Source organism: Mycteria americana, chromosome 3, assembly GCF_035582795.1.
Source record: "Mycteria americana isolate JAX WOST 10 ecotype Jacksonville Zoo and Gardens chromosome 3, USCA_MyAme_1.0, whole genome shotgun sequence".
Taxonomy (NCBI): Eukaryota; Metazoa; Chordata; class Aves; order Ciconiiformes; family Ciconiidae; genus Mycteria; species Mycteria americana.
Genome location: NC_134367.1, coordinates 16,894,925 through 16,913,742, shown reverse-complemented (window position 1 = coordinate 16,913,742; position 18,818 = coordinate 16,894,925). Strand labels below are relative to the sequence as shown.

General features: G+C 37.3%; 1 protein-coding gene across 1 annotated transcript in view; it reads right to left on the bottom strand.

The window, feature by feature from the left end:
* The window catches only part of NOL10 (nucleolar protein 10), a 56,071-nt gene that overhangs the window by 12,441 nt on the left and 24,812 nt on the right, over positions 1-18,818 (bottom strand). The window contains exons 14-18 of the mRNA XM_075497954.1: positions 4,825-4,951; positions 3,067-3,146; positions 2,784-2,882; positions 2,042-2,131; positions 114-287 (exon numbers count right to left, since the gene is read on the bottom strand). Coding sequence (XP_075354069.1) covers positions 114-287; positions 2,042-2,131; positions 2,784-2,882; positions 3,067-3,146; positions 4,825-4,951 — 570 coding nt within the window. The remainder of the gene's footprint in view (positions 1-113; positions 288-2,041; positions 2,132-2,783; positions 2,883-3,066; positions 3,147-4,824; positions 4,952-18,818) is intronic.

The window sequence follows — 18,818 nt, the reverse complement described above, 5'->3', positions numbered from 1 at the left end:
TCTTTCTATCTTTCTAGGGTGAAAAATCTGAATGCTTGAAACAAAGGAGAAAAAACAAAACAAAACAAAACAAACCTGTGGATTTTTCCCAATCCAAATGGAAAATATTTTACCTGTTCTTGTGCTTCCAGTTCCTCTAAGAGCTTTAGTTTCCTCTTTCTTTTCTCACTTATTTTAGAAACAAGTGGGTTAAGTAGCCTAAATTCTTCACTCTGCTCATCCACCTGGAAATCTGGATTCTCAAACATGACCTTAAAACGATCATCTTTGAGAAGGCTAGGCAGATTCTGGAAAAGAAGCAAAGCATGAGTGAGTTATAAAATTCTGAAACAGACATTGGTAAGCAAGTAACACCTTTTTAATTAAACAAAACTCAAAAGCAGCACGTGAAATGCCAGCTGCTTTATCCTTCCAGGTCATATACAATCAAGATTTATGCTTATTATATTTTATTACTTTCACAAAGATCAAATAAATATCATTCTAAGCTACCTGTAAGCAAGACAAGTTTTTTTAATGCACACTATAGACACCTTAAATACACAATTACTAATATTTTTGAGTTAATGTTTCTCATACATTCAGCCAGCTTGTCTGGAGATGTGTTGATATCTATTGACTAATCAGCAGTACCTCCAAGGCAAATACCCTGCCTGACGGGGATGATTCTACAACATGTACAACAAATTATCAGGGTAAACAAGTCTTTATACAATGCTACTACTGTTTTACTGTAAATACGTAAGAGTAGTGTTATAAGATGCATAGAAACACTTTTTCTTCACTGCCCTCGCATACAGAATGGAAAAGGCAGTTTCATTCATGTCAAGGTAAAATGAATTCAGTGTAAATTATGCTACTGTTGAATTAGGAACAGTTCAAGCTACAATTTCAGCTTATGTGAATACCTGTTGTTGTCATTTTAAAATCATTGAATACATAGCTTTTTATTATAAAAAGCTGATCTTTCAACATTGCCAAACTTCTATTAGCACAGTCATCCCACCCTAGGTATTACATTTCCATTGTTACCCAAGAAGTGTGGGGGGGGAGATACAGGAAACAACAAGTGTAAATTTCAAACACAGAAACTGTTGCAAATGTGTGACTTGCAGTCACACAGACAAAAATTAAATCCCAAAGCCTAAAATAAATTGCTCTTCATAAGAGTCTAATGCCATTTCAGGAAAATAACCAGGGCATGCATTTTTATGTATACTCTTTTTAGTCCACATAACAACACAATCCATAGGTACTCCTAGACAAATCAGCCCCTATTTTTAAACTCATACTTCCATCGTAACACTGGCTTAGACAGTCTGCATTTAAGGTTTTACCATCACCTACTTTTTCAGTAGTTCATGCTTCCTACTAACTGTAACACACAGGATTTCATTAGATACCACATGAAGCTAATGCCTGCCTTTCATGAATGCTATATTCCTGTGAGAATGAGCACCTATGAAGTGCTACCTATAGAAAGCACCCCCACACCAGATATTAAACATTAACTCATTTTTTCCTTTAGACTTCACTTAGGATAAAAGCTGGATTATTTTTAACATCAGGAAGAATTCCTGTTGCATAAAAGCAAACCACTTTGTGTACATAGTTAACTACATTTTATAAAATAACCAAAGAAAGGCAATTTTATCTTCAGTTTTACAGGCAGCATCTATCTTATCATGGTCACCACCAAAATACCAACAAATGCAAACAACAGGTCTTTTTAGAACAACTTTGGTATTGACTCTGCATTTAGCTAGCTTCTAGAGTCCTACGAAGCCCATATCATCTTCACAGTGAGTACTTCATCATTTTAAGCTTTAAGTTACTACATGGCCTCTTTGGTGCTGCAGCTACAGTGAAGTCCACCTTAAAGCCACCTACTAGAGTAAGTTATTTATGAGAAACAGAAACAATGGAATTTTGAATCTGTTTGGTCAGATAACAAAAAAACCCCAACAACGAAAAAATCAATACTATAAGCATTACTGTTTCTGTTCTCCCAGTTAGAGAAGTCTCTAAAACAAAAGCTCACCTTCTGTTTCCTTTTTCTAGTAACCTGTTGCTCTTCTCCTTCTTCTTCAATCAGTTTGAGTGCAAGCTCTTTATTGACTTTTGGAAGTTTCTAAAGAGAGGAAAGCAACTAATCAGTAAATTACTCTTTTACACATGCAAAAACCTACATGCTTTACATTCGTAAGTGTGGTGAAAAGAGAATTCTTATTCATTCTTACAGCTCTTGCTGAAAAGCTCCTTGACTGGTTCCAGATATTTCTAGGTACTACTAAAGCAATAGCACTTGGAGAAAATTTAAGCAGAACTTCCGTATCATTTTTCCTTGTAATGCATCAGCTTTAGTACTTTGAAAGCTATTATTTCTCCTTGTATGTTGAGCAAATTCAATCTAGAAAGCTACTAGTTATAAACACAATAGTATTTTTATGTATCTCTTTCCAGAGTATTATGTTTTAATGGCTTAAGTCATTCAGTTTAATGACAGAAGTAGAAACTGCAAGTTTTACCAGTGTGTTATCTGCTCACAGTGGCAAATGTGATGAGAGCTGCTCTTTTACAGTTTGGTATCAGTCTTTCTCATCTGTGGGAATCACACATGGGAATTTTATGGTTCCATTCAAAAAGTTCTATAAATTACTTTGCGTCTCTGATGAGAAACAGAATCAAAGCCTAAGTCATTACACCTCTAAGATACACTTAAGAATATATTACTCTTTATGAATAGTTTTCCCAGAAGTATACTCATTGTTTACAGGATTTACCTTTAGTTGAACTCTCTGTGCACGTGTTTCTTCTATCTTCTGCCTTATTTTCTCTCTTCTGTACTCTTCATAGGCAAAGGGGTTGGCCATCATTTTTGCCTTTGAACAAGGAGGAGGAAGTAAAAAGAAAATACCATTAATACAGGACACAGCCCATTATTTGGAGGGGAAAAAAAAAAACAACTAAAACAAAAAAACACACCCCCCCCCCCCCCCCCCAACAAAAACCCAACACACATTTTATTGTTAAGAGTAAAAATTGACAAGGATCAGCCTTATTTACCTTATGATAAAGTCTTATGTCCATGAAAAAGCCATGCATATATGCTCTGAGCAATGATGATCCAATGAGATGAGCAAGGCCTGGGAAAAAAGTTAGAGGAATTCAGAGAGCTTTCATATATAAAGAACTCCTATTCCAAGCTAGCCACCTCACCAATTCAAGACTAACAAGCACTGCCAATGCAAAACATCAATCTAACAGTCACATCCATTACATCAAGACTAAGTAAAACCACAAAAAAAAAAAAAACCCAACAGTTTGGCCAGCAAGAAATTTGAGCTTCTTCAGAGCAATAAAATCCATTTTTCTTGTCATAATATATGTTACTGTGCACTTTTTAAAAATTCCCACATCTACTACGCTCCATAAAAGTTTACAAAGAAAAATTCAAGAGGATTTTTTTGAAAGTCCATAGATGTTTGACAATCACTTTTTTAATGTGGTAGAGAGATGTTTTTAATTAAAGAGTTTTGCCTTGGGTCACTATCTTTGAAGAATCAACATGTTGAAAAAAATACAGTACCACATCAGGTCATAAAACTGTCACCCTAGGCCCTAACCTAAGTAAGAATGAAAATACTTAAGAGTTCTCTGATTTTCCTTCCATGTATCTTCAGAAAATTCCAAGACTGAGAAAAGGCAAAGCTTTTTATACCAAAATATCCTCTACAGCCCCGAAATCTTAAGAAATCAAGAATTAACAAACAACTTCTAGAACTAAATGGCAAAAGAAAAGTGAGAAATCACTGTGCATCTCAGAAAGCAAAGTTGTCTCTAAAAATTTTTTTAACTGTTTACAGGAAACAATATTCCTGCATATTTCAAAATGAAAGTACTCCAGCTAATGGTTAGTAATACAGAGAAACCCTGACATATGAAATACAAAATATCCCTTAAGCTGGTTCTTCATTTGAAAGCTTGCATTTATGGGGAAATAAATTTGACCACGTTGTAGTGAACTTAAAGCAGAATAAGTATTCCCAGTCAAGTCTCTGTGTAGATAATAGTACATTGCCTTATTCCCTTACGATTGGGATAGGGGTCTGCAGGCTGCATTCAGATCATCTACTCTAGAACACTAACGCTGAAGATGCAGGTGCTTTGGATGACCTCCTCTTTGTATGGCCTCCTGCCAGGCCAAACCCAATTCCCATATTCAGAGGTAAATTAATTAAATGAAACTGGAGCAAAACATTGCAATCAAAACACACAACGGACAGAAAAGGACTAACTACCTCGGAAGAAGCATGCTTACCTTCTCTGCTATATAATTTTCAGCATTCCAGTTGCTCGAAACTGTGTTTCTATTAGCCCTAGAATGATTTGTATTTTCTGGAAATTACTACATTCAATTAGGGTAGCCTTTGGCAGGTGAATCTTTTCCTAACTTTGCTGTGAGTTCCAACATACTATTTTAGGACCTCAAAAATATTTTGAAAGCTACACCAACTTCTCTTCCTATGCCTTCCACTTACTGTCTGAAAGCACACACAACAGATTCCTAGACATATTAAATCAGCAAATATCAATGTTCTTCTTGGGATAAAAACCTGAGAAACACAAATATATACTGTTGCGCTGGTTGGGAACCAAAGAACAGAAGCCATCAGTCTGGTATATTAATAACCAAGAAGACTGGATGAAACTACTGCGAGTGAATAGTCCTCATACATAACATCCGAATTACAAAACTTAGATGTGTAAATGATCAAAAACTGAACAAAGAAGTCAGCTAAAGAGGAGATTCAACTGCTTTACCTAAATTTTCAAGGTCTTTTCTGGTAACGAATTTGTAATCATCATAAACTGTGCTCTCTGGATTCTCTTCCAGTTCTTCAGTCAAGTTGTCCAAGAAGGAACACCATTTTGGGGCAGGTCCTAAAACCTGTGGATATTATAGAAAGTTATAACGTGTATTCTTACAGAAATAACCTACAGTTCAGCTCTCAGCTACTGTGCTGTAATGGAGTAACAAATGAATCCCTCTGAAATCAAACAGACCTTAAGAGCAAGAGCAGTTAGAGAACACAATTAAACCTATTGCTTGCATTACCAATAAGGAGTACTATAGATTATGTAGGTGTTATTTTAATTTAGGTCATTTGAGACCAGCAATCTAGAGGTTTCAAGTAACTGTTTCAAGTGGTGCCAGTCTGATTGATTAATTTATTAAAAGCTCAGAGCCAATCATCATAGATAAAATTATGAACTAGTGGCACTAGATAGCAACTAATCTGTAAAGCACTGTTGGATCTTGAACTCATTAGGCTCACTACACAATCATGTTAAATCCTATTCTGCCCCACTTATTTTAATTAAAACACCACAGGTATATTTCATGTATTTTTATTCAAGGACAAAGCCAGGCTATATAAACAGACAATGGGAAATACTAAAAAAGTTGCATATTTCCACCATGAGGCAAAGGATTTATTTGAACAATATTACGTTGCACTATCAATGTACTTTTCCATATAAGCTTCCTCCAATTTCCCAAGTTAACAATTAGCTCCCTTCACTTTTCCCTCCTGCTGTTCTGATTGAAATTCCTCTCTATCCTGATGCATGCAGCCATACTCAGCTGTTCCAGTATTATTATTTTAGTAGGTGAGTTAACTGAATGGAAAAATCCAACACTACATTTTTGTCTCTAGAGCAAATCAGCTGACATTTTAGAACAAAAAGTGGCCAGTTAACTCCTAGACTGGGACTTTTAATGAGGCTTCTGATTTGTTTGCTAAAAATTCATGTTAAAAACTCCCCAGTCAACATGACCATAGGAATGGTTGCGATTCAAAAACAACATTTTAAGATCCTATTTGATTATGGAAAGAAGTAGAAGCAATTTTATATATATAAAATACACATAGTTTGTTTTAACATGATAGTGTGGTAACAGTATGAAATAATGCTGTTCATCTAGAAAGAAATGTGTTACTACTCATTGAAAAGTCTTCTTTTGAAGACAACTATACACAAAAAATTGTAAAATTGTATTCTAGGCCATAATATTCTATTAATATTCTAGACTGTAATGCTTCAGACAATAATATTGTATTCTAGACCACTATTGTCTCTGTATCAACTACAATTTATCTTCATAAGATTTCAGCCCTAGCTGAGAACCATAAGATGCCAAATGAAAAACTGCACTTTTTTTAGTGCTGCGTATTTTATTCCGACTAGTAAGAGCTTCCAAGGAAAGACCTAAGATGTCCCTAACAGGAAAGACGTTACCTACTTAATGAATTAACCAAACTCCCATATGTGCTCCAGTAATACTCAGCCTGAACACTATATAACATTCAGACTGATTTCCTGCCAACATTGTAGATGCTTTTGTCTCCATCTTGTCTCCATCTAGGTTTTAAATTTTTCAGTTATTTCCCCCCGAACTACTTCTTCAAATCTAAACACCAAACTGTTATATTAATGAGAAAGTAGTCTAGATATATTAAATGTAGCACTGGTTTTCATTTCATTCAAGAAAGCAGTTATCAGTGCTTCATTACCCGATCATCAAAACATGACTAGGTGGAGGAATCTTCTCTAAAGTTTACCTATATTTTTGTTTTGGATGAAACGGTTTGTCCTTTTTATAAAAAACAAGTTGCTCACTAACTAAACAAACTTCTCTTGTAAAAAAATGTAAGTACAAGTTTCTCTGCTGAAGATTATTAAAATGTGATTAGAGAATCCTTGACTCATGTCCATTCTCATTAAATAAAAAGTTCCCCTTCATTCCATTTTGCTGACTCATCATGTAAAGATCTCTATCACTTCAGTAAACCTTTTTCATCACTTCCATGTCTACAACACTATCTGTTCCAGCCTTAGAAAGTGCACGTTACTCATCAGAACTCAGGCCACTCCAACCAGTTAGAGTAATTCCCCAATGGGATCTTGACTGGTGAAAATCTTTGAATGAATAACTAAAGCAGAAGTCTCACAAAGAAGGGAAAACAGTTTATATCTACTCTTCAGCTGTAGCTCCACTCACTGTTCCAAGTATCCCTGTACTCAAAACCTGATATTGAGAGTAAAACCTTTCATTGCACCTAATCTGTGCCATGAAACACAAAGCCAAAAGACCTGATTACTCATTATAATCTGTGGAGCGAGCTGGATGATCAGATCATAGAAAACAAGGGCGGGAAAATGAGATAATTAATGGAAAAAAGCAGTGGCAGAATACCAGGAAAAAATAGGAAGTCCAACCATTATTCAAATTTCACATGTAAACTGACAAAAAAGAAAACCCTACAGAGACGTTTGTGCAAGTTTTATTGCCTTGTTTCCCTCCCTCCCACCCTACGGAAACCGCTTGCCTATCTATCGTAGGACACCTTAGGAGCTTTGCTTTGTATATTGAAATGGAACATTTTTTTAAAGCTTAGGAAGAAATTTAAAAATAGAAAAGGCAAGCAATACCAGTCACAATGACAAAAACATAAACAAGAAATGTCCTTCTCTTGCAATAGTAATTCTTCACAGAATTTAATTTCCACTGCATTTTAACTGCAGAGTTTAATGCTCCTCTGTCATCCGCTGCCAACCAACAGACATCCCAGGATGCTGCCGGGAGCACTCTGAAATGGCAGGCTCAGCCGGGCCTGGGTAGCCCAGGTACAAACGCCACAGTTCAAAGAGCTGGCCTGCACTGGGCCACCAAGGACGAGGCGGACAGGTGAAACCTGTCTGTCCCCCCCAGGCCACAGGTTTCCATCCAGCGGGCGTGCAGCAGCACAGGTGGGGCCCCTCGGGACCTCTCGGAGCTCCGGCCACGCAGCACTGGCACCACCTCAGCCTGGCGCACAGTCCCCGCCAAAACCAGCAAGACAGCCACAAGGCTGTGGAGGTTGGGTAGGCTAATTAATATACTTGTCAGTTTAGACTGGGAACGTACAATTCCACCATCGCTAAGGGAGAAAAACGCACTGGAGTTCACAGCAAGAATAAGAAAATGTTATCGAGGGAGGTAATCGCATGCAACTGAACTGACAAATCTCATTTTTACAATATTTATGATATATCAAACGGGTTTCTCCGCAAGTTTTAGAAAAGTTGCATGCAGCTAATGGGAAAATCATTATTAAATGAGTGCACATCTACATTTGGCTTTTACTCAAATATTTCTTAGGATAGGAAAACCAGACATCATCACCAACAGCAATCAAACCATTATTTTTGCTACTTTCATTATTATTCTATTTTCAGTAGGATAACCACTTCCTCCTTGAGACAATTTCCACCAATTGCTGGCGAAAGTCAAGAAGCTTGTCTTTGAAAATACTTTTGCCTACCAACGGAGGAGCCTCACCTGCGGGCTGGGCCCCACTGGCAGCAAGCTGGGTGGGCTGCTCCCTGCTCTCCTCCTTAACCGACTGGAAGTAGCACCCGCGAGGTGACCACAACGCAGCTAATCCCCCACTGCGTGGCGAGGTGTCCCACCACCACACTGCCAGAGAGCGGCGGCTGGGTGGCAGCGGGCAGGGGACGAGGAGCAGCAGGAGAGCAGGGCCCTCTCCTCCCCGCGGGTGAGCCACGCGGCGGGGCTTACGCAGGAGGCTTCCCACTGCGATACACAGGTAACAGACATCTTGCCATTGCCTTTCGTGTCCGATACCAAGCCACAAGAAGTGAAGATGTGGACTTTACAATTATTAGTATCGTGCCATCTAATGCCAAATTTTTGTTAGTACACATTAGAACGTCTTTTTTTTTTTTAGCTTTAGACACAGAAAACAAAATCCGATGAGTAATCTAACATGCAACCAAGTGGAGGTGACAAGTGCAAGGCCAAACTGTTCAAGAAAAGGAAGAGAAAAATGTTGACAGAAAAATATTTTTAAAATATTGTAAAATAACTTCAAAAACCACAGTTCTTTGTATTCTATTTTACAGGATGTTCAACTTAATAGTCTTGTAGCACCGCAAATCTTGCGTGGTACAGCTCTGCAGTGTCCTGTACTTATGGCCATGCCTAATTCCTGAGCACTTCTGTAGAAAATACCATCCTGTCATCAGTCTGTAATTCCCCTGAAATTAATGAACCCTAAGACAGAGTAGGTATTATTCCCAAACCACAACAGATGTTCCTTATCTTCAATCTGGAACACCAGACAGCACTTGTACACTTTAAATGCCATTCAACAATTTGACAGCCAGCTCCACAGAGCCCTTAGAGCCACAGAAAAACTGGGTCTAACCCTAACTAGTACTAAACATGCTCAACAACTTAAAAGAAGCCCAGGATGTGTAGAAGCTTACAGAGTCAGATGTCACAAGATTTAAATTAAATGACTTTGAATGCACATACAGACGAGTATTGTCAAGTATCTGTTCAAAGGTTTCAGGGACCAATTCTACACGAGTGAACTGAACAGTTGCTCTTTTCTTCTCAGGGAGTCAAAACAGGTTCCAAAATCTATTTTTCAGGATGTTTAATAATAAGTCCCTGGAAGATTTCATACGAGGCAGTGATAAATTCAGCTGTAAGAAAGATGTCAAAACATATTAAGACTCAAGCAGCAGAAACTCCTCCCAACCTTCATTGATGTATTTTAGCAATCAAAAACATGCAAAATGTCCACAGACAGCATAAATCAGATTTGAAAACAATTAACCAGAACTTGCAAAGTTTAAACTGCCTGAAATCCATCTAGAAGACTAACAGTGTATGTGGACATCATTCAATAAAACACTTCCAGAGGCTTTGGAAAGCAGAAGTATTAGCTGCTGTAGCTGTACAAGACAGCAACTTGCAGTTTCCCAGAAACTTGACAGTTTCACAAAAATTAACACTGTAATGCTGTATCATGCCATACCAAAATAATACAGTTAATAACAATTAAGTATAAAAATACATCATATCACTGTTCTTTCATAATGTATTTTAAAAGCAAAACTTTCTTTCAAAAAAACTTCAAATTGTTTGTTGTGGTATCTTCTGTGGATTTTAGTTAGACTGTAAGGCCTTTACCAGGTAGCAAAAATGTACAATTATAGTTAAATCATCCACTGCCATCCTATTTGAACAATGCCGACTACAATGAAAATAGCGTATCTTTAACGATTTCAACAGAGCTCTGGGTACAGTGTATTGTGTGAACTTACTAGTCAGGGTGAGAATTTTAATAACTGTAAGGCAAGATAGGAACTGGCTAACAAGAATCAGTTTATGCTGAAAGGGGAATTACTGCACAGAAAGGAGGTTACATCTGAAGCTCAAGGACTGTCCTATTAAATATTTTCATTAATGACTGCCACATATAGTAGGAAAACGCCAATAAAATCTGCCGATGACAAACTGTCACAAAACAAGGGTCAAAAATCTCTCAGGGGGAAAAAAGCTACCTTGAAAACTAAAATGCTGGAAATAGGATGAAATGTATAGCAAATCACTATGAGCTGTAAGGAACAGAACAAGAAAAAATGATACTATCTGATCACAAAACAATAAAATAGTCATATAAGGCCATTGTATTAGTATAGGATAGGAATAATGACCCAGTGTACATCTTGTACAACTCCAGGCAATAATGTTCAGGATATGTGAATGCAAACTGTAGCAAGTACAGTGAAAGGCTGCTAGGATGATTTCTGAAACAGTAATGCTTGCACAAGAATAAACACATGCAAAGTTATCACAGAGACACTGTAAACTAGAAAAGTTAGCTAAGCATCAGAGGAATGTGACTCTTGAACAGCCCTTTAATGGAGTTAATGAGGAAGAAAACTATTTTCAGATAAAATCCGACATATTCATGTAAAAGATTATACAATCTGATTGCTTGTGATAAGATGGGGATCCAAGGAAGCTCTTCCATTCCTCTGTTCCCATTAAAAAAACAAACAAACAAAAACCAAAAAAACACACCATCAACCCAAACTTAAAGCACTTTCACATAGAGAGATTCTTTTCTAGATTATAATTTTTTTAAATTAAGTATGTTTTATACATATGACTCAATGACTTCACATACATATTTACCTGTAGGAGGAAAAAAATAATTCTTTGGAGGAGAGAGAATAATAATAATAATACAATCTTAATTTTGGAAGGTTTTTTTAATAAAATGGCACAATAAAAAGCATTTTAAACTTTAACAGGACACATTTTCTGGAGAAAGCAAATGCACAGCTATGTATGCATATTCTCAGCTTCAATCATGCCATTTAACAGAAGGAGATTACAGAAGGTCTAATGAGGGAGGAGAAAAAAAAAATGGGTGATCCCCAGGGTGTGGGCAGTGATTGAAATGTGCAATTGCATTTTAAACATAATTAGCTCCCTAATTGCATAGCCAAGTTTAATTAATGCAATTACATGAGTAATTAATTACTATTCATTTTAAGAGTACTGTTTTCAATGTTTTGTTCTCTAATTTTAAGAATTAGATCTCAAACTAATTCAAACTAATTCTAAAAACTTTGAAAAGTTTCCATCTATATGCATTGAAAAGGCAAGAGAAGAAGGAATACCTTGTTATTATACCTTGTTAACAGTCAAGGTTACATCAATTGCAATTGGTAACTCTCAAAAATGAGATGGATTATTTCTAGCTTGTAGACATGAAAAGCTGTGGCTCTCCATCCTTGTTTCTGTGCTTTTGGGCTTCAGTCATACCCAGCCCAAGAACTCCGGAGAGCCCAGGAGATTAGCTGGTTAGAAAGGAGCCTTGGGAACACGTTACCTTGTTATGTTTCCATCTACTACGTTTCCATATACAGTGCGTTTCCCGTAGCAACCAACATGCTCTGAACAATTTGTGATGGTGAATGTTATTCTGCCATTCCTTTCTAATCTACTCTCTCCCTATGAATGCTCTACAACCAACTCCAATTGTGCCCTGTTAATCTCATGAGTAAACCCATTCAATGTACTGAATAAAATTCTTCCTCTAAATTAAATGGGTTTGGGGAATAAATTCCAAACGAATCTCCCATACATTTTAATTTTTCATCATTTCATGCTTTTGTTCACCCTGCATTATATGGTGTGGGTTTGATGCTTTTACAGCCATCAAGTAGCTCACTGGTGTACAGCTATGATCAAGGGAGACCGAATAGCACATTTTTCCTTTTCGGCATACTACCGACAAAAGCATTGCGTTTGGTTTTAAGCCCACACACTCATAAATTTTGCTGAACTATACAACGAATTGGCTCTTTCTTTCATCCTAACTCCACCACATCCAGACATTTTTGGCAGATTCATTAATCAGAGAGGTTGGTTTTCTTACCTTTCACTATGCTATGGAAGCTGCCAAATCAACAATTTGGAGGTTTTACTCCTTAGAGAGCATGTTAAAGGAAATGTTGCCTTTAAGATCTTCCCAATGTTAAACAAAAACTACTGCAGGAACTTGCACACATCTTCTAGGAATGAGATACTAAATCTTTCTGCCCCGGTAGTTATCAGATAGTAAGTACTTCTTTTTCTAATCCTAAGCAGTTTGGCTTTATAGTGGTATAGTGGGGTTTTTTTTGTGTGGGTTTGTTTTTTTTTTTTTAAATCTCATATTCTCTTATCTGACAGGTATTACAGTCAGTTAACCAGTCACAGGTCTGCTGTCCCTGTGAGTGTCTTCTTGGTGAAGCCACCTTCTTTCGAAGGAGGCAATGGTCCTGCTGCTCATAATGTTGGGAAAAAATTGCCCTCCAAGATAGGAACAGCAAAATATTTTTCAGCAAAGAAAGTTACTCCTTAAAACTGTAAATAAGATCAGCAGAATAGTTCCCTTCCTCACAAGACAGGAAGAAAAAGGGACAATTCTCACAATTAATCTGTAACTTACCAGCAGTGGCATTAAGAGTAAGGAGTCTGATGCTCTCACCGATATCCTTATCATGTTCTGACATGCTGACGTACATAAAAGATAAACACTCATCACTATTGCTATGGATCTTTTTATTAGACTCCCTACACATTTTAGGTCTTTAGACAACTGGAGCCGAGACGATTTGAGGTCAGAAAAATAGACAGAAACTTGAAGTACAAGAACCCACTATTTTCACATGAAGTCAACTAATCAAGTGAAGCTCAAGAGGTAAGAAGAGACTGGCTTCTCAAAGCATGCATTACAAGCATGCTTCAAGCACTTTCCCATAAATATCAGCTGGAAATAAATTAAAAGTTCCGGGAAGTCTGTTCTTATTCGAATATAGCAGCTTCTATAGCATATCTGCTGTAATAATAGAGGCACTTAGGTAAGTTACTTAAATACTGTGCAATGAGTTCAGCTGAGACTCACTTCACAGGATTTTTTTTACCTGTGAACATCTGCTGATGGTCTGTTTCTTTATCCGGGGGGGTGGGGGGGAAGGTGCAGATCAGGTATGATCAGCTGATCTAATGCCTTGAAGATAAAAGGCAGAAACTGCATTTTACTTTGGTCATCCACACCTCCCATTCCCTACCACATCTGACTACGTGCCCTTACCAATTCCTTTGCTTAGGTTCTGGTATTCATTAGACCCTTCACGAAGCTAATTTACTGTTCAGTGACTCAATGCCACTGAGCCAGCACAACCCCCCTCACAAACACAACACCTCCACATTTTATATGAAGTCTAACAAAAAAACCCCCCACCCTATTACGATACTCTTCGAAGAATAAATCTCTCCCAAAGCTCTCCCCCTGCTTTTACAATTGTGACTGCAGGGGACACAGACAAGGCAATGCCAAGTGGGAGACTTCGTAACTGCCTTGGCCTTTTTCTTACACAAGGAGAGAACTTTTACACAGCTTCTACCTGTTCCAACACAGTCAGAAATCTGTTTCTCAAAAATATAATAGCATTTCTTGCAATACTAAGGGCATGGGCCATCAATGGACAAAACTTCCACTATTAATAGAGATAAGAGTAATATGTGCATTGATTCCGGTATGTATATAATAGCCTCTGATTGCAATCTAAATTAACAAGTAAGAAGAACTAAGAATAAGTCAGAAATGCAAAATCCCAGCAAGTCCCCTTCTCCATGTCTCTGATCGGACAGGAAACTTCCCAACCGTCACGCTGTGTGGGGACCTGCCTCTCGTGCTTTTTAAGTGACTGGGAACAACACGACTCTCGCAGTACAAGCCAGATGCCAAGGAATGTTACAGCATAAAGTATCTTTACAGTCATGAAAACAAAACTTACTGTACTGGAGTTCAGAGCACGACCTGCATTTTAGGGAAATTTAAGGGATGCTACAGATACAAAGGTAATGGCAAATCCAGCTGTACGTCTGCCCTACATAACTGACAAACTACTGGAAATCTAGGAACACGTGAGCTTCTAATAACTCCCTACCATGGCAGCTTAATTGCTCTTTGCAAACCTGGGAGGAGGACTGTTCTGTGAGTTTATACAACCACTGCCAGACAACACAAAGGGAAGGAAAGGCAACTACCTGTTGGGAACGTGCAACTCCTCCAGACAGATAATGACGATAACCTCAGCATAAACCAACCTACTCTTAATGGAGCATAACACTAGTGAGAAGAAATTTTATATAACTTATGAAATAATTTTGACTAGGAAATGTCTTTCAAATATCTATTTGAAAGCTTTCACATATTTGATGGTTTTATTTCTCTCTCAGTTTTATGTGATAGAGAACTTAAACCCTGACAACTTTGTTACTATTTTTGTATAAAACAGTCATTAACTCAGAACACATTTGGTTCATTACTGAGTGCAGCACAGAAGATGACAATACAGGTAAGCCACAAAAGTCACTTGCCTCTGCTTTCAAATATAATGAAATAAAGACGTAGTTGAAATTATCAAAGAAAATTCTCACATGCTTTGTCTTTTCTGATCCAAAAGCTAAAAAAGACACTCATTCTTATCACATGCTGATAGACTACAGTATAGTACAAAACATCCTTTCAGCAATTACATCTGTTCATTATCTGTGACTGCTTTTCTCTTCATTGACTGAAGCTGAGCAACTGCACCTCCAAATTTTCAGAAACCAGGTGAAGAATAGATGGCGCAAAGGAAGGAACAAGTGCAACCTCAGAAATAAAAAATATCTTTCAGATACTCAAGGCTTAAATTTTCTACCACTTAAAAAGGGGAGCACCTCCCCTCCCCCCAAAACCTGTTTTCTTAAAACAGGAACCCAAGAACAGAGGGTCCCATACTACCAATTGCTTAAGGAACAATCACAACACTAAAAAACATGTGAGTCTACCAACTGGCAGAGCAATTACCTGGTATAATTCAGTAAAACTTCTGCTTTTAAGAGTTTTCTCCTTTGCTCTATGAAGGGTATGATGCAAACTATAAGTATGGACTTCACAGTCAGCATGCTGCTACCTACTAAAAAAATAATAATGAAGAGGCACTGCCTATCATACTATCATCCACAATAGCAGCAAGCAAGGATCATACACTTTCATAATCTACACATGATGTTGAACTACTACATCATTAGTACCAAAAAACTTCTAAACCAAGTTTCACAGGAAGACCAGAAATTGTTTCCTGATTATCGCACGTTGGTGTTTTCCTTCTATATATGTGTGATAAGTGGTACAGTGTCTCTCAGCCAGTGCATGGGAAATGGAGGATATCCTTTGTTGGGAATAAGCCCAGAGTGTTATTTTTCAGTTTGAAAGTGTTTAGGTTAAAAGTAGGAAGCTCACATTTCTGTTTGTGAAGATAAACAACTTTTTTCCTATGCTTGTTAATATTGTGAGATAGGTAATGTATCATTCACCAGACATTCTTTTTAGATTGTTTGCACAATTTTCTGTGTAAAAGATTAGACTGTTCTGGATGGAAAACACAGTTCTAAAAGAATCATATACCAAAGCTCAGAATTAGCTTAAAGGCCAAAGATGCACTCAACTGTCTTTTTATTAATGGAAAGTTTTTTCTTTTAACACTTGGCAGTCCCAAAGCACAACTGTAATATGCTACTTCATAACAACCCTGCTTTCCAGTCATTTCACAGTTCTCAAAACAAGCAAAATATGGTTAAGACCAACATTTCCTATTCTAGGTCATAACTACTGTATTTTTATTTTACAACATTTTTTCCCAGGGAATGAAACATTTTTCTACACTATATATTGTTTCAGGATAGGAAAAAAAAAATCTCTTAGCACAATTCAGTTTCACAGTTGCTTTCCGCTTTACCTAAAACTTCTTAGGTAAGGGCTGTATTGAAGGAGATGAACAACTGTCTTCTAAAAAATTCAGCCTCATCATATGATCTTCAAGAAGACAGTTGAGGCAGCATTAATCCAGAATGACCTAATACTGCCAAACAGAAGACATGAAAACATCCTAGAAGAAATCAAAATCTCACATTCTAGTCCTAATATGTTCTATTAGTGTCAAAATGCCAGCCACAAATATCAAAAGAATTGCATCATTTGCTTCACAGCTTTTACCATGCAGAAGCCAAAAGTCAATTCAGAAGATCTTGCTCTAACTCCAACAGCACCCGTAAACCATTTGAACAACACCTGACTATACAGAACATTGGTCTTAAGGGCATGAAGTACAAGGTGTGGATAGGTGCTTTTCTCTAATTGTATCCCCATCATATAAAGACCCAAGAGAGAAAAAAAGACAATTAGTAGATCCAAAAACTATAAAAGGACAAGAAAGTAAGTCTTAGATTGATGAAATTGCTCTGAAAGGCTATGACCATAGAGGTAAGTGTGGAGCATGCTACACATGAGAAACCTCCCACATCCTTTAAAGTGACACATGACAGACTGTAAGGATAGATATCTGATTATTACAACCCCTTGTACAGAACTAGTGAGAACACTCTGTCACCAGACTGACAGAAAATACTAACCTATTTCAGATAAATAAATTTTCCGTCTGTGAGTGCACTGAACATAACTTTTCGGCCAATTCAGTCACACATAGGTTTAGAAGCAGCTAACCTGGAAGCCTACAATCTAACCAAAGCATGTTCATCCTTAATTTAAAATCCAGAACTGTTCCAAACTAGTATCAAGAAAGAAACAAAGGGGGTGAACTAAGGTATTAAAAAACTGCCTCCACTTGTATTTCCTTAGTACAAGTTCCCTCTACAGATTTGCTTCATCAAATATCCAGTGCACTAAATGAAAACATATAAACTAGTAGAATTTGGTGCCTTAATCTACGATTACGTTATTTCAGGGTTAACTAATAAGGAAAAACTAGCTTTTTCTACAGTTTTTCTAAAACATTTTTTTTCTAAATCTAAGGAAAAAACACTTCAAGAATGAGCATTTTTGAGGCATATTAAACACAAAGATGGTGATGAAGAGTAATTAAAACAGGCAAGTAGAGGACCTAAGAAAAGGAGAAATGAAATAATTAAAATAGCATGTATGAAAGGAAAGTACCACCAGGAATGGCTGGTTTAGTAGAAAAGCCATCCAATTTGAAGAGGACAAAATTAATAAATATTTCTAGCAATAAAGAGATCCACATATCCAAAGCGGGTATCATATTAGAAACCAGACCCATTATAAAGATATTCTTGGAGAAACTGAATCATTGAGTAGGCAAGAAATACTTGCCCTTGACACATTTCCAGTTTATAACTCCAACAACCCCGAACTAGGAGAGCGCTAGGATATCAAATGATTTTCCAAAACCACCTGAAAAGAAGCCAGAGACGCTCCAGGGTTTATTTTTTTCTTGAAGAGCTTAATATCTACTCTACACCAAAAGTACATTGCTTCTAGCCTCAACAGGGAGTTTTCTGCCAAGACTGCAGGAAAGTAAAAAAAATCCAGAACACAGAATATTACACTCAATTAATTACACACTTAATTGCTCTCTTCTTTTAACAGCCTAATGAATAGAGCAAGTTTCAGTTTCAGTATGTATATGTAGCCCAAAGTTTCAAGTCCAATAAAGGAGACAGGACTGATTTGAAATGTCTGTGCTAAGATCAGACATGTTCATGTAACCAGTAGTAAACACTCAGAATAAATAATGTCTATGCCCCCTGCTTTCCACCCAGAGCATCCAGGAGCTAACATGTAGGGGGTTTTCTGTACAACCTGAAAAGAGAACATTATGTGTCATGGAAGCTGACAGCCTCAATTAAACTTAAGAGAATCTGGCTCATCTTAGATCACGGACCAGTGGACCACCATGTGTTGGTGGAGCTTCTTCCTCTCTTCACTTCTTTGGCCAGGACCTGGTTGCACTATTGACTCAACTTACGTTTCTGAGTCAGTAGTCTGAAAAGTATCCCAAGGCACACACAACTTTCATTTCAACCTTCCCGAGGCACACATCAAAGTGATATACCAGGAAGCCAGCTGGCAAGAAGTAGGTTCCAAATGTTTGCATAAACTGCAAGTTAACTATTAAACTATTGGCAAACAGCCCAATTCCAGACAGAGGCACTTGCCCTCATTAAAGCCCAAAAAAATAAAACAAAAACAAAGTCTCTAAGCTAAGCCACTCAAGATGTTACCTATGTAAAATAAACATTTCATTTTAACGGTCAGATTCAATTTGGTTTTTACTCACTCCCTGCACTGTGTACCTGCATAAGGCATCTTCTTGCTATTTAAAACCAAATCTGCCTGTCCTTTCTAGTAAACCAAAAATCACCTTCTTTTCCCTCTCCTAACAGCTTTGCACAGAAAGGAAACAACTGTGGTGATTTTCTTTTTTTTTTTTTTTTCCTCTCAAGAAAAGCATAGTTCTCTCAGACATTCCTAGTCTCAAATGTCATACACATCTTGTTGAAAATTCTGCAGGAAAAGCTGAAGCATGCC